Here is a 15,886-nt window from a genome sequence, read left to right as displayed (position 1 = left end):
CAATAATCTATGTTACCAGGTTCTTTGAAAATAGGTGCTAAATTGCAAAAAGATAGTCTGGGTATCAGTTTAGGGCCCAGACAGCCTGGGGTGAGAAGGACCCACAGGGTACTTGGAGTGCCCAGGTCAAACACTGGGCAAATCCACATGGAACCCATGTCAAACTCAAAAAAAATCTGGTGTCAAAAGAAACCTAAGCACTGCCCGTATGAAAATCTGATAATGTGAAAGTAGAAACCCTCTTGACGTCAGGCATCTCTTGAAATATGCTCAATAGAACACAAATCTGTTAAAATCTGTTAAAATCTGAGAAAAATTGCTGCTGATAACTGATACTTATAATGGAGATTTGATAATGAATTTGTTGCTGCTAGAAGTCACTGCTCTGTTGATTGTTAATGCAAGCCTGCTCTGCTGACCTGATGAAGATTACACCTGCTACAAAGAAGTCTGATGTTGCATAAAAACTGACTGCTGTCGCTCGCTAATGAAAATACAACTGTTGTAGACTGAAGGCATGAAGATCAATTTTGCTGCTCTACTGCTATGAATAAAAAGTTTATATTAATGAAATAAATGTGGGATTATAGTCATATGATAATATGTTTATATTAACGAAATATCATGTTTATACTTTACATGGATGGATGATTATTTTATAATATCATCATTATGTTTATATATGGATAGTTATATTGTATATGTCAACTTTTATTATATTTTAATTTCATTAATTAAAATTATACTATATATTAGTATTATATTATTATATAATATATTTAATATTTATATATATAAATATATATGATATACTAATATTAGATAAATTTATTAATTATATATAACTGAGAAAATATAATATTCAAAGTTGCATGGACACAGGTACAGAAAAATATAGATATGGTATCGGATACGGATATGGATATGGCCAGTTTTGAAGACCCTTAATATGGATACAGATGGATACAAGTTTACAGCATTCATAAAAAAGTAAAACACATACACATATTTCACAAAATTTGCTAAGATATTAGAGGAGATTTTCATTACTTCAAAAGCAATATAGACACATAATTGCTACATAAATAATTATAAGTTGATTTACAAAATAAAATGCAAACCAGAACCTATAGTTAAAGTGACAATAATGTCATTTAAATCTAAATTAAGACAAAATAAGGTAAATTTTAAATATTAATTAAAAAAGAAAATATCTAAATATATTAATAAAAAAAGGAAAATATCTAAATATATTATTCAATCTAAAATGGTCATAACATATATTATTCAATCTCAAGGTTTCAAATAGTTTTTCCGTCAAGATTCAGTCTAGAGGCTTGAGTTCAATTCTTGCACCATGATGCCATAAAATACTCACGGCATGTAAAATTTGATCTAAAGAATTCAACTAGTTATTTCCAACATACAATCTAGAGGCTTTTTATTAGTTTTACGGTTTACCCACAATATCATTTGATAAATTGAAAGTAAACTGGCTTCTCCATTTCATTCATATTAGCATAGTAACAACATGGCCTCTTTTTATAGTATGTATTTTCAAAAAAAAAAGATAAAAAACAATGTTGATCTGGATACAACTCTCCATCTCCAACAACCAACTACTCTATAAATGAGATAAAACTAGTAATGGATTTTGATTGACATGATTTGACAAGGTCAATGGAAAAATATATGCAGAACTCCTTTGAGAATATATCTATAATAATTGGGACCAACTGGTTGCAATGATTTTATGTAAGCTCATGTGTGTTTGTGTGAGTGAGAGAGTGAGACATTGTTTGAACTTTGATAATGTAATATACTTCTTACCTTGTTGTCTTTATCATTTGTTGATTGATGCATGCTCCCATCCTCAAGCAATGTAGAGGATAAGCAAAGGTTAGTTCTATCAATTGAATCGCTTGCTGTCAACTGGCTTCGAGCCTTTTTGGCTATAATTATCTGCATTAAGAAAAAAAATGCATAAACTAATATCAGAATACACATTATTAATAAGTTATGATTCTTTAATAGATGAGCTATGAAATGGACTAGAGGCGGTAATGCATTAAGAGAGATACTCACATATTTGTCATTTATTTCATCTTTGTAGAGCATGACAAAATCTCCTGGTTCAAGACCATGTGCTTTGACAAATTCTCCTAAAAAATAAAATTTCTTATAATTGAATATAAAACAAATCTATATATAAGTAGAGACTTGTACACCCTCTAGGTAATGAACTACAGTAAGACACTTACTAGTATTTTCCATGATATACATTCTACTCTTGTTGTTTGGCCAATACCTACATGTCAAAAAAAAGGGAGTGTTTGTACATTGAGTTTCATATATTCTAAAAGACACCAGGTCTAAGACAAAAGAAAACATGCGAAATTGTCATTACAAGGGATCAAAATAACTAGTTGAATCACAATGCTATACTATCCTTTTGGATAGAAAAAGAAATCCTTAATACTACAAGGAAGCAGATAAATTCTAATCTCACAAATAACTGAAAAGTTCCTATAAGAAAGCTTTTCTATTTACCATTGATTGACCTGTTAACTAATTAAAAGTAAAGCCCATTTATAGCCTCAAAAATTATAACTTTATTTAAAAGTGCTTGAAGCAAAATATTTAATCTTAGTTTTAAGCAATTGATTTATAACCTGTACTTGAAGTTCCATGTTTGACATGAATGTATCTCCTCCATACATATTTGTATTCCTTCTTTTGCAGTTAGAATTGGAAGATTCGCTTCTGCTTCTTTCTGTAAATTTCAAATCATATCTTTTAAATAACTAGACAACAACCTAGAGAATTTTTCTTATAGCATGCTAAAAAATTTCAAACAAGGGGACAAATAGAATTCTTTTTTAGTTTCACCGGTTCACTGACTTTCTAGTTACAGAGATTTTACAATCATCGTTTATCTTTTTCTCATGTGAGTAGAGTTAAAAAACTAAAAACTTAAAAATCAAAAAATGTTTTTTCATATAAATTCTCAAACATACACAATAGACTTCTACAAAGGTCAGAGTTGCTAACCTTAGGCAGCACCATCCTTCCAAGAGGGCTTATATCACTGTTTCGTAACTCCTTTTGTAGAAGAAGTTTTAAATTCTTGTGTTTAAACTCCTAAAAAATCAGGGAACGATGATAGTAAATATGCAGATATAGGAACTTCAACATGGCTACAACAGATCTATGTTTCATACAAGAATTTGAATTTTGAACTGAATATGGAACAACCTCAGAATTTTATGGACCAAAAAGGCACTTTTTTAACTGTAGTGATACCTTCATGAATGTTTAGGGCAAAGTCCAATTCTGTTTTCAGAATTTGTTGATAAAACTCAAATCAAAAAGTGAGAAAAATAAGAACAAATCATGGTAGATAAGCCTTACTGCAAAGTAGAAATTTAGCAAACTGTTGTTCAATTCAGTTATTGAGAAAAGTTATAGCTAACAATCCAAGCTAAGCATAAACATGCAAATTAGAAATCATCATACTTGTTGCATTCATGATGATTATCGTTACCAGGACAACTAAAATTAGTTCAGTCACAAATTAAAAATTGTTAGTAATCAAGGTAAATCTTAGAGATAAATTTTCTTAAACAATATGTAGCATGCATGCAAATCTCTCCTATCTCAGCTGCATCCATAAACTCTTACACAGTATATTATTATGTACTATTGGTCGGTTATGGCATAATGCTTACAGGCTATATTTGTATGAAAGTGAAATAGGTTCTGATCCTTAAACCACAACAAACAGCCCATAATTCCAAGTAAATGTAACAGGGGGAGGTAGATGAAATATGACATGGCTCTATTCTGGAATGTCTGTGCATAAAAGAAGCGTTTGCACATAGGCCAAGAATCTTAAAATGAAATTTAATGTTTCCAGCTGCCCATATACTTCAAATTTATTTTTATCTACCCTCTTCAGCTGTTCCAGCAGTTCACCTACTTTGGGTTCATTTCTTTCTATTCTTTCCAGCTTTTCCAACTGTTCACCTACTTTTTGATGCATTTATATTCACCCACTTGCAGATGGATTTAACTGAAAAAACCTTTAGTTAAACTACTAATTATATTAGGGATCTTTTTGATTGTCTACAGACTTTCCAAATTGGCAATATTTATGCTACTCCAAGACCATTGATGCTCCACAGCTGCAGACTTGTTCTTGAATCATGTTTGGACCAATTTCGAAATTACACACACTATCATATTAGTTCATGACTCAAGCTACTTATGTCATTTTCAGTGATTTCTGTGGAAGCTTCTAGATTGTTAATTTGATCACCGTTATCCACTAAATTTCAATTGTAGATTGATCGAATCAAACTTTAATCCATTCTCCCTGCATTTCTCTTCAAAATAAAGTTAGAGTCACCGATAGACTCTAACCTCAAGGATCACATGCAAAACCACAAAATGTCTTCCACGAGAGAGCACCAAGAGCAAAATATTGTCCGATTATGGGCATAATGGATTAGATTGATATTGGACATTACATCACAAAATGTACATATGATGCCTTGCTTATATAGGCAAGGTTGAGAGATAGGATTAAACAAAATTGTGACGTGTCTTAATCCTATACAATGAGATAACTAACTTGATAATCATAAATGACCTAGGACTCAAATATTAAATGCCAAGAGATAAGATCTAATTAACAATGAAGACTTCTAGAAAGATTCCTAGGACCTGTTGTGACCTTTTTCACACATCACCCCATTGTAAATGGGGACCCTCTCTTTTCTTGCTTTCTAGGGTTTTTGTTAGTGTCCTATGACCTTTTGCTGCAGTTTCACCAAGCCTTGTCCAGTTCAGAGCATTTCAGGCCTGAAGATTGAAAGTTAGTTTTTGCAAGTTATGTGATTCCGAAATGCGAACACCACCAGAGTGCTTAGAGAGGCCAAAGGACGAAGATCGCAATTGATTTGGACGAATTTGGACAACTTTCTATTTTTAGAAAGTTTTCTTTTTTGCTTTTTCCTATTTTTTAGGAAGTTTCATTTTTGGCATTTTCAGCCCGATCCCCGGTATGGCTATTTTTAGAAAGTTTTTCCTATTTTTTAGGGATGTCTTCTTTTTGCTTTTTCGAGATGCAAACCTAGGGTTTACACTTGTACCACTGACCAACTTCGACTGGAACTCAAAAATTCCAAGTTTTGACCTAAAAAGCTAAATCCCTAGATTTTAAGCTTTTTGCTTTTTCGGGATGCAAACCTAGGGTTTACACTTGTACCACTGACCAGCTTCGACCGGAACTCGAAAATTCCAAGTTTTGACCTAAAAAGCTAAATCCCTAGATTTTAGGCTTTTTGCTTTTTCGGGATGCAAACCTAGGGTTTACACTTGTACCACTGACCAACTTCGATCGGAACTCAAAAATTCCAAGTTTTGACCTAAAAAAGCTATATCCCTAGATTTTAGTTTTTTTGCTTTTTCGGGATGCAAACCTAGGGTTTACGCTTGTACCACTGACCTGCTTCGACCGTGATCCAAAATTTTCAAGTTTTGACCCAAAAAGCTAAGTTCCTATATTTTAGGGGGTCATGGCACCTTCAAAGGATAATCAGCTCAAAAAATCATCTTGATCCTCAAATGTCCTGAAATTTGGCTAAGTCTGGAATGTCATCCTGATCCTGAAATTTGACTAAGTCTGGAAAATTGGAGAATCCTCCAAAAACTAGATTTTGCATTATTAGTCCTAGAGGCCCGAAACCACTCTCAAACATCCTGACAATATATATGAAATATAACTTAAAGTATAAGAAAGCTTATACTTAAATGTTATATTTCATATATAGTCTGCCCTCTTGAGAGCCTCCAAAAGTCCGCCTTGAAGAGCAAAGGTCTAGAAGTCCGCCCATGTTGGAGATGTCTAAAAGTCCGCCATGTTGGGAGGTAGACCAAAACTCCCCCAAGAGGAGGGATGCCTAAAGTCCGCCCTAGGAGGTGTCTCCAAAGTCCTCTCAAGGTGGGAGAGATGCCTAAAGTCTGCCCTAGGAGTTGTCTCCAAAGTCCGCTCAAGGTGGGAGTGTTGCCTAAAGTCCGCCTTGCATGGAGCAACTCCAAAGTCCGCCATAGGTTGAAGAGGCCATGGTGGCCAACACTCCAAACTCTGCCATAGGTGGGAGAGATGATAGAAGTCCGCCCAAGATGAGACACCTCCAAAGTCCACCCAAGATGAGACACCTCCAAAGTCCACCCAAGATCTTCACAAGGGGAGAGGCCACCAAAGTCCGCTCAAGATGGGAGCCGCCACCAAAGTCCGCCAAAGATGGAGGTCATGTAGGAGCCCTCTCCCAAGTCCGCCAAAGTAAGAGAGCAAGGTAGGAGGTGCCAAGTTTAAAGTCCACCAAGGGTAAAGAGAGCTTTGAGGAGGGACGTTCAAAGTCTGCCCCATGCCTTAGCCAAAATTTCACCATGTAGGAGAAAAGGCTAAAGTCCGCCCCATGCCTTAGCCAAAAATTTTGCCTTGAAGAGAGCCATGAGAAAAGGTCTCCAAAGTCCGCCATACCTTGGAGAAGATGGAGATAAATTTCAAAAGTCCACCTACGCATTGAAAAGTCAAACAAAATCAACAAGATGCCAGTGATGTCACAAAATCCATTGAGATTTCAAAATTAAATCCAAAATGAAGAAAATCTCTAAGGATTATTAAAAATCCTCAAAATAAATCCAAAATAGAAAGTTTTCAAAAGGAGAATATTGGAAGATTGATAAGGATTTCGAACTTAAATCCAAAATGGAAAGTTTTTTTTAAAGAGAATATTGGAAGATTACTAAATATTTCAAACTTATAGCCAAATTGGAAACTTTTGGAAGATATTTTCTTCGAATTTGGAAACATGACAACACTTTCCAAAAGAATGAAGTTAAAATTGGAAACATGATTTGGAAGATTTTAAGGGTTTCTGATTGAGGATTTAACTTTATTTACAAATACTTCGTTGTAAACTTCATTTCTACACCAAGTAGTTCGAAAATATTAAGGAGAGCATAGTAAAATACTTTCAGTTTGGAGTTCATCTGGAGAAAGTTTTGGATATTGCTAGAAGTTGGATAAACTTTTTTGACAAAAGTTTCACAGATTTTTGGAGAAAGACAACCAGTATAAGGACGAATTATTGAATCTCTCCTGAATTTTTGAGTATTTTTGAAGGTGAAATTAAATTCACGATACAGATTTATGTATTTTCTGAGTTTTTCTAGAGTTTGAGAAATGATTTTTAGTAAATTTGTTCGAATTTCTAAGGGAGGAAAATCATTTTTTTGGCTAAGTATAAGAAATTTTCGGAGTTATAACACTTGGTGTTGGATTGTGATCACAGTTATCTTGAAGGTTGGAGAATTTACATGTGAAAATCCCATTCTCATGGCTAAGTATGAAAATGAAGTGAAATTTTCCAAACACTTAGCCGTTCGCAGCCTCGATTTTCTTTAATTCAAGATGGATTTCTAACTTATTTTCCTTTGGTTTTATAGGTCGCAAGAGGAAATAGAAGTGGGATCATCATAGAGATCGTAGTTGGAGTTTCAAGCCAAATGAAAGATTGAGGACAAATTCACAGGCAAGGTTCATCCGGGCATGAAGAAAGCCAAAATTTGGATAAGTATGGGAAATGTTTCACAAAGAAAATTCCAATTTCCTCAATGATGATGAAGGCATGTCAGGGTATCGAGAAGAAGGACATGATCACAGCGAATGCCTGAACAACTTGATCCCATCCTTTCATATTTGCAAGGGGTTATCTAGAGCTTTTACCCTCCTCCCACGCAACAAAAATTGGCAACTGAAGGCAAGATCATCACAGAAAACACAAATGGAGTTTCGAGCCAAATTCAAAATTGAAGACGGGACCGCAAGCAAGGTTCGTCCGAGTATAGAGAGGGCCAAAATTTGGCTAAGTATGAGAAAAACTTCGCAAAGAGATTTCTTCTCTAAATTTGAGGCACTTGAAAGAATCTCAAGGCATCAAGAAAGAAAAGTTCTCAGACTTGGTGAAAATATGGAAAAGTTAGATAAACTTCCAACTTCTTGAAGAATTTCATCTCCTAAAGGAATTAAAAAAAGACAAGCTCCCAAGCATAATCAAATGGCGACAAGAAGGAATCAAATTTCCATACTTAGACAATTTCTTGACACAAATTGGAGAATTCAAGAAAGACATCCAACACGTTGAGGTGGCGCCTCGTCATTTTCCAACCAATCAGATTGCTCCAAGTCAGCATGTCCAGGTTCGATGAACCTGACTTATCCAGAAGTTTCTAGAAGGGCACACTTCACAATGCAACAACCTTCTATTTTCATTGATGGTTCATATTTAGCAAGAAGGACAAGTGTCCCAAATGTAATTGGTCAAGGGTAGTTAGTTTTGGGAAACCCTAATTAGGGTTTATAGCTTTCAATCTAGGCCCTTGATCACTGTTTGATCTCGGCCGTTCATTTATTCTTGAAAACTATATAAGGCTACCTCCTCTCATTTGGAGAGTGTGAGGTTTTTGATGTATTGTTGCTTAAGGTCATTTCCAGATAATATATTGCATGTGCGCTGCTTTGTAATCTCTATTATTTGAATTGATTGCATGGTTTCAATTGCCTCAATGCTTAGTTAGAAATAATTTAGATTTGCTTTCATTGTTGTTAATTTGAATGAAGGATTTGATAAGTATCAATTGATGGTGTATTTCCGCTCATACTTTTGGTAAATGGATGATTTCCATTCTACCGTGCAAAGTTAGTCTGAGCCCATCCCCTGTGCATCCCAACATCTCGATCATAAGCACAACCCATTGAAGATTGCACCGGCCTTGTGTAGTTGTCCCTAGTGTGGTGAAGCAAGGTTTGGTTTCTCGAAAGCATCCAGTTGATACCGTCTCCAGAATTCGTAGGATTAGATTAGCCTTCCTAAACCCTATCTCTTTTTCCCTTTCTTTTGAAAGTCTAAATCCCAGAAAATCCCCTAAAAAAAAAAAGAAGAAGAAGAGCCTAAAATTGCTAAATCCATCTAAGTCCAGCAGTTCAAGAACACTTGTCAAACGTAAGTCCCCCCTGAAAACTTCAGCATACACTACCCAAGAAGCTATTCCACTAAAGTCGCTTGTTCGCACATATAGACCTTGGAATCAGTAGTAATTTTTCAGGAGAGGATAGAATACCTTCGGGTATCCTATCCTAATGTTTGGTAGATGATAAAACAGACACCAACAGGACCTAAGTAAACTTAACATGTGAATAGGACCTACTAGTGAACTAGTTAGGTAAAACACCTCATTCACACCAACACCCTCCCTTAAGTGCAACTTAGGGAGTGGCAAACATTTACAAATGATGCAAAGATGATGATTATGAGTCCCGGTTACTAGGACATGTTAGGTACTCATTTACAATGCAATTTTTCACAAATAGAGAAAAGGAGAAAACCCAATGGAACAAAACTCCTCTCCAAAAGAGACAGAAAAGATGCAAATAAGCATGACCAAGAGATGGATGGCGAACATAAGACCCCCCATGGATGAGATCCATCACAAGTATAATATATATCCCCACCACAATGTGTAGTGTCCTACAAAAATGGTGAATGCTTGAAGATGAAACATTATCCAATGCCTACAAACAACATTTCTCCCTGTGGGAAGAAGATAGACCAAGCACAAATGCAAAAATGCTTCCCATTCTAGATAGGTATTGGTAGGAAGTAGAATCCATATGAATGAAGACTATGTCTCTTAAATCTGCTCATATGTCGCCAAGTCCTTGGTAGATGATGATTGCACAATCAAATCAGATACATGCCTAATCAAAATAGGCAGTGACAAACCAAGACCAAGAAAAAACTGATATTAAACAAGTTCCAAAGACAAAGATGATGTGACAAAAATCATGCCATGACTATCATTATATAGGAGAGATAACCCCTCAAATTTGTCCTTCGAATATGAAATGTCCACAAACAAGTCTGAAATACTTGTCAAGTAATCATCCCACATAATTGTATTTAAAAGAATCCGATTTACCCTACTACAAATAAGCACCGGTATCTTTAAAATGAATTAATAATAGAAGATGAATGTGTGATCTCAATTGGAGAAGTGGGAGCTAAACAAGTAAAGTCTCTTGATCATCAAGATGCTCAAGTGTTGCATCACATTCAAGCTCCTCTAAGGCATCATTATCAAAGGATAGATTGTCAACATCATCAAGTGGAATGAGGTAGTCAGATGCATGATCATCTAGGAATGGAGGATTATATGGGTCTCCATAGATCTCCCAAATCTTGGTCCAAACTATGGGTGGGCACCTAATTCCTAAGATACGAGGAGTATGTCTCCCTGAAGATGCTTGCACAAATACTGGTACCTGTTGTGACATTTTCACACATCGCCCCATTGCAAAGTTTTTGAGTCTTTTATCTGTTTGCCTTTCATTTGAAGAAGTGTAGCTGGTCAAGAATTAATCAAGTCAAGTTACCTTCAAAATTGAAAAATAAAAATTTGGCTAAGGCATGGAAAAGGTTGAGGTGTTCTAGCCAGAAGCCCCATCCTTTGAACGAGAACCCCATCCTTTGAACATGAACCCTGCCCTTTGAACGAGAACCTCGTCCTTTGAACAAACCCCTCATCCTTTGAACTAAGTAATCTATCCAAGGCTAGGCGTTCTAAGTTGAGATGCTACTTGTTCAAGGCTAGAACACTAGTGGTTCTAGTACAGAACCTCATCCTTTGACTAAAGTACTCATTCTTTGACTTTGATGATCAATCAAATGATCAATTTCTATGATCAAGTACATAATGAAAGGTGGCAAACACATGAACTCCACGATGCAAGCTGCCTAGCGATGTAAGTCATTCAATGAAAGTAAAGAAGGATGATTCGTGCTAAATGACTACATCCCAACACTGGAACTCTCAACAATGCAAGTCATTCAAAGTGGAGAGACAAATAGCAATCTTGATAAAGCAAAGTGCATTACATTCAATGACACTCAAGCATGTACGATGAAATCTTATGCTAAGATTAGTGCAAGTTGTAAGCACAATGAAAGATGCAAATGATGATCGAAAAGCATTAAATGAATGATCACAGAAATGCAATTTTTTAAAATAGATCCCTTGTGATGTTGTAAGGTACGAGATGAATCATTCAATTCGAGAAAGCTAGCACTAGCACCATCAAAGTTTTTAAGTTCCAAGTTGGGCAATTAACAATTGGAATGCAAAACTCGATGTTGTTTTGCCAAAGTTTGACCAAGCTTTATTTGATGAATGGGGTGCGATGAATGCAAAGGTATTATTGCATTCAATGAAGTGAAGGTAATTACATTAAATGGCTTGAGTTGCAAAACTCGAAAGCTTGCATAAGCATCATTATAATGCATTCAATACAAAGCATTTTTTATTAGAAAGGATAATTGCAAGGTGTAATATTCGAAGGCTGAAGATGCTAAAATCGAAATCTTTCACAAATGATAGGTGCGATGCATTTAATAAATGTTGCCTTGCAGTTTAAAAGATTGGCGATCTGATGTAAGGGTGCACTTTTTACCTCCCAAGTGCCACGATTTTAAAATATGACATTGAATGAAGGTGGTAAAACGATCGGGCTTCATTTAATAAATGATCCCTTACCTTTGCAGAATTGATGTGTTGAATCCCTTATGCATCACAATGTACAATTATCGTTTAGTAATTGACATCGACCCATTCAATAAAATCACCAGAATAGCTATGATGAGCTATCAATATCCTTAAAACGGCTATAAGTCCAAAATCGATCATTTCATTTGATCAATTTAAGATTGATATTGCTCCTGCTTCTGTGATCAGCGATCTTGTTGGAGGCCAGCGAATTCATTCTCATGTGGATCAACTTTATTATCCATGGCCATGCAACTTAAGAGTAAATCGATTGTATAAAGACACAGCAGTAAGTCACCATTTTGATTGCCTGCACAGCGATTTCATTTGAAGGTGACAACTTTGTGCTTCTTGACAGCGAATTCATCTCTGGTTCACCGCGAAATAACTATGTTTTGATCAGCAACTCAACCTCAGTAAGAACATCGATCTGTATCTAAGGCAATATTGAAGGCTGCATCACAGTGAATTTCTTTCCAGGGAACAGCGAATTTGTCAAAGAATCCATCTATTTGTGGTCACGATTTTGATCTTAATCAAGAGTGATCAGCAGCTGGTCATCATTTAGCAATAATTTGTGTCAAAATGAAGCGAATTTTGTCATCTAAGATGGCAACTTTGCAATTATTTGATGTCATACATGCTCAACTTCGAATTACACAAGCTACAGCAAATAGCTTTGGCGTATGATTTTGACCCAGGTTGCGCCCAGGTTTGCAGTCACAGCACGGTGAATTGGACTCATTTGATTTCCAGTGATACACATTTTGATCAAACACTTTAAAGTGAATGCATTCCTTTTGAAAGCGATTTCCAAATTAAGACAAAGCAATTTTGATGCGGTGAATGCATGGTGTGTGATTAGCAAAATTGCTAGTGAAGGAGGCAATATTGGGATGGTTGGATAACAGTGAATTGAGTCCTAGCGAAATCATCCTTGATCAACACCGAATCTGGAAGTAATCAGTGATCTTGCACCTATAACTTGACATATTCCCATGTCGATATCACCAAGACCTTGAAAAAGGATAATTCTGTCCAAACAATTGATTACCAGCTCCTTTTGGATCAGTTTGCAGGTCTGAGACAGATTTATTTTGTCATATCAAACCCTATTATTCATCAAATTTTCACATTAGAAAGGTTTATTTGGTGCATTTTGATCATCTTTGAGCACCGACTAGGATTCATTATTGGTAATGGTGATCATTTTGTTCATGTTAAGGATTAGATGAGTATGTTTTAATCAAGGATTATGAATCCTAGCCTAGACAATTAGGTTGTTTGCAATAAACTATCATATCACAAAACTAACTTAAGCACCTCCCATAGGTATAAGATGGCTGGAACAAGGCAAGCTCACATCAAGAAGGACATTGCACTTCAAGTCTCAAGCTCATACAAGGCATCCAAGGCAATGACACCATACGATCTAAGCAAAGACAAGGACCAGGGACATGGATAACATGATGATTCAATTGCAACACTTCAAGTCTTAGAAGGATACAAGGAGGTTACTCGTAGGAAAGAATTTCACAAAGAATACACAATGAGTAGGATCAAAGCAATCAAGGCAAAGGAATAGCATCAACATCAAGCATTCAAAGATGAAATTTTCACAATCTCGAATTTCCTTTGGAAATCCAGAGAATCATTGTCAGTATAGCCAGATGAAAGCTCAAGAATGCAAGTGATCAAAACAAGAGATAGTTTTAGAAGAGTTAATCAAAGTTAGAGGATCAACTTGAGCAAAGCCATCAACACATCAAGAGCTTGGACATGTTGAGTATCAAGAGATATGCCTCATTCATTCACATTTGCGATGAGTTACAAAAGCGAGATGAGGTGGTGCCTAGTCATCATTTAACCAATCACATCATTTCAAGCTAAGGCGTCCAAGTTCAATGAGCCTAAACTCATCCATCGAAGGAGATAACTACCACATGTGGGCACAAAGTCCGATGCACCTACTGTCACCATCTATTGGTTGAATTTTCAAAGGACATGTGTCCCACCAAATGTAATTGTATCATTGGTCAAGCATTAAATGCTTTGTAATGGGTTCAACAAACGCTAATTAGGGTTTATATCTTTCGATCTTGGCCATTGATTGTAAATTGATCTGAGCCATTGAATTGTAATGAGAGCATTATATAAGGCTCCACTTCTTCATTCGTAAAAGTTAATAGAAAATAGACAGAAAATAGATAGTTGATCAATAAGTTAGCAATTAGAGTAGGAAGAGAAAGCAAAGATTGTTGCCAATACATTGTTGCAAAAAGCATGTAAACTTCATTGAAGATATGGTGAATTCTATGTGTCGATTCAACAATTTGCATGGTATCTACTTCTCAATTTGATTTTCATGTTGTTTAGATGAATGGAAGACTTTGTGTATGATGAATGATCAATGGTGAAATTTGTATATCCATACTACTAACACTTTGCCAATGGTAAAGTGCCTTGCGTGGTCAACTAGAATCATTCAGCTAAAGCTTAAATTCAATTATCACTTCCTCATTGATATGCATCAACTATATGGTGTCTATGCTTATGTTGATGATTTAAAAATCATAAAGCTATCCTTAGAAGATCGCACTAGCCTTGTGGAGATGTTCATAGCATGATGAAGCAAGACTTAGTTGGAGTTTCACCAAAGATTGTCCTTTGCTCTTACATTCCTAGAATTAGATTAGCCTTCTCAAACCCTTATCCTTTTTTCCCTTTATTTAAATCAAGTGAAATCCCACATTCCAACATCATTCGAGCATTCAAGCATTCAACGTAAGGCCACCTTGTGATCCCAGCAATATCACATCATACACAACTGAGTCTATCCAAGAGCACGTCAAGACCTGATATACAAGAACCTTGGAGTCGTCCCATTTGATCATGCAGCTTAGCATTTGGGAGTCTTTGCTCAAGATAGGATAGATACTTAGCATTTTATTTTGTGTTGCATGGTGTGTAAAAACACCATCAACACTACCAATCAGTCCTATGATATGATAATTTTTATTACCCCAAACGGAGTTCTTCCATTGCGTCTTTGGCTTAGGGATGATTCCATAAAGATAAGGCAAAAGATTGAACCACCTGCAATGTGTCGGGATGTCTTTTTGCCAAGACTCGTAATTGTCCTTAGTCAAAATGATTATAGAAGAATGAATTGCATAACCCATGATTATTACAATGATACACTCAAATGATTAAATCATAGATCAATACATGATATATGGTTGAAATGAATCGATTTAGTCAAAACAACACCTTCCCAAGTGCCAACATGTCCAAGTAATCCTCTAGAATGCAAATATGGCAAAAATTAAATAAAATGTATTGGGGGCTAAAACTGAAAAATGTGCATAAATGGCTTGAAAGAGCTCTTGAATACCTTTCTAACAACACAAGAAACACAAAAATAAGAGATCATGGAAAAAGGTTGTGAGCTCGAGAGCCAAAAAGCAAGATCTGACTTTGAACAACAATAACTTTTTCCAGCAACCAAATCTGATAATGGACCTGCACCATTGAAAAGTACACAAAAACAAATTTTTAATGATATCTTGTTTGCAAATATCTGACTTCTGAATCAAAAGTTATGAATTTTTGAAAAAGGGGTTGAATTTAGCCTGCAATGATGACCCTACTAGTAAAATAAAAATTTGTCAAAAATCAAATTCGTCCAAGTGAATAAGTTTTATAAGAAAATAGGGATTTTTGGACCTTTTGAATGCATTAGCAACATGAGCAAAAGTGCTCAAATCTGGGCTTCAAACCCTAGTTTGTACTTGTACCATACAATGGTCAAATTGAGTAAAATATAAGCAAAATATGACTTTCTAGGACACTCCAAACTCAATAGTGAACTTATCTTAGCACCAATATGCTCCAAAATAAACCTGCAATTCAAATCCACAAAGAAAAAACTGCACACAAAAGTGCACCCAGCAAAAGCTCAAACTTGATTATCTCCCAAACTTGAGAAGGGGTTTGAAAATCTAAAGCTCTAATACCATGTTAGAGTCACCAATAGACTCAATCCTCTAGGATCACCTGCATAACCAAAAAAATGCTTTCCACAAGAGAGCAACAAGAACAAAATATTGTATAATTACACGCACAATGGATTAGATTGATATTGGACATTACATCACAAAATGTACACATGATGCCTTGCTTATATAGGCAAGGTTGAGAGATAGGATTAGACAAGATT

General features: G+C 35.6%; 1 protein-coding gene across 2 annotated transcripts in view; it reads right to left on the bottom strand.

Annotated features, from left to right (window-relative positions):
* LOC131062383 (B3 domain-containing transcription factor FUS3) overlaps positions 1–15,886 on the bottom strand; it is a 144,768-nt gene that overhangs the window by 76,697 nt on the left and 52,185 nt on the right. The window contains exons 2-6 of one of the 2 annotated variants that reach the window (XM_057996016.2): positions 3,052–3,141; positions 2,673–2,773; positions 2,262–2,308; positions 2,086–2,162; positions 1,831–1,962 (exon numbers count right to left, since the gene is read on the bottom strand). In XM_057996016.2, coding sequence (XP_057851999.1) covers positions 1,831–1,962; positions 2,086–2,162; positions 2,262–2,308; positions 2,673–2,773; positions 3,052–3,141 — 447 coding nt within the window. The remainder of the gene's footprint in view (positions 1–1,830; positions 1,963–2,085; positions 2,163–2,261; positions 2,309–2,672; positions 2,774–3,051; positions 3,142–15,886) is intronic. The other variant, XM_057996017.2, reaches the window with a different exon arrangement.

The sequence above is a fragment of the Cryptomeria japonica genome, chromosome 7 (assembly GCF_030272615.1).
Source record: "Cryptomeria japonica chromosome 7, Sugi_1.0, whole genome shotgun sequence".
NCBI lineage: Eukaryota > Viridiplantae > Streptophyta > Pinopsida > Cupressales > Cupressaceae > Cryptomeria > Cryptomeria japonica.
Note: the sequence above shows the minus strand (reverse complement) of the source record. Positions and strands in the feature narration are given on the sequence as shown.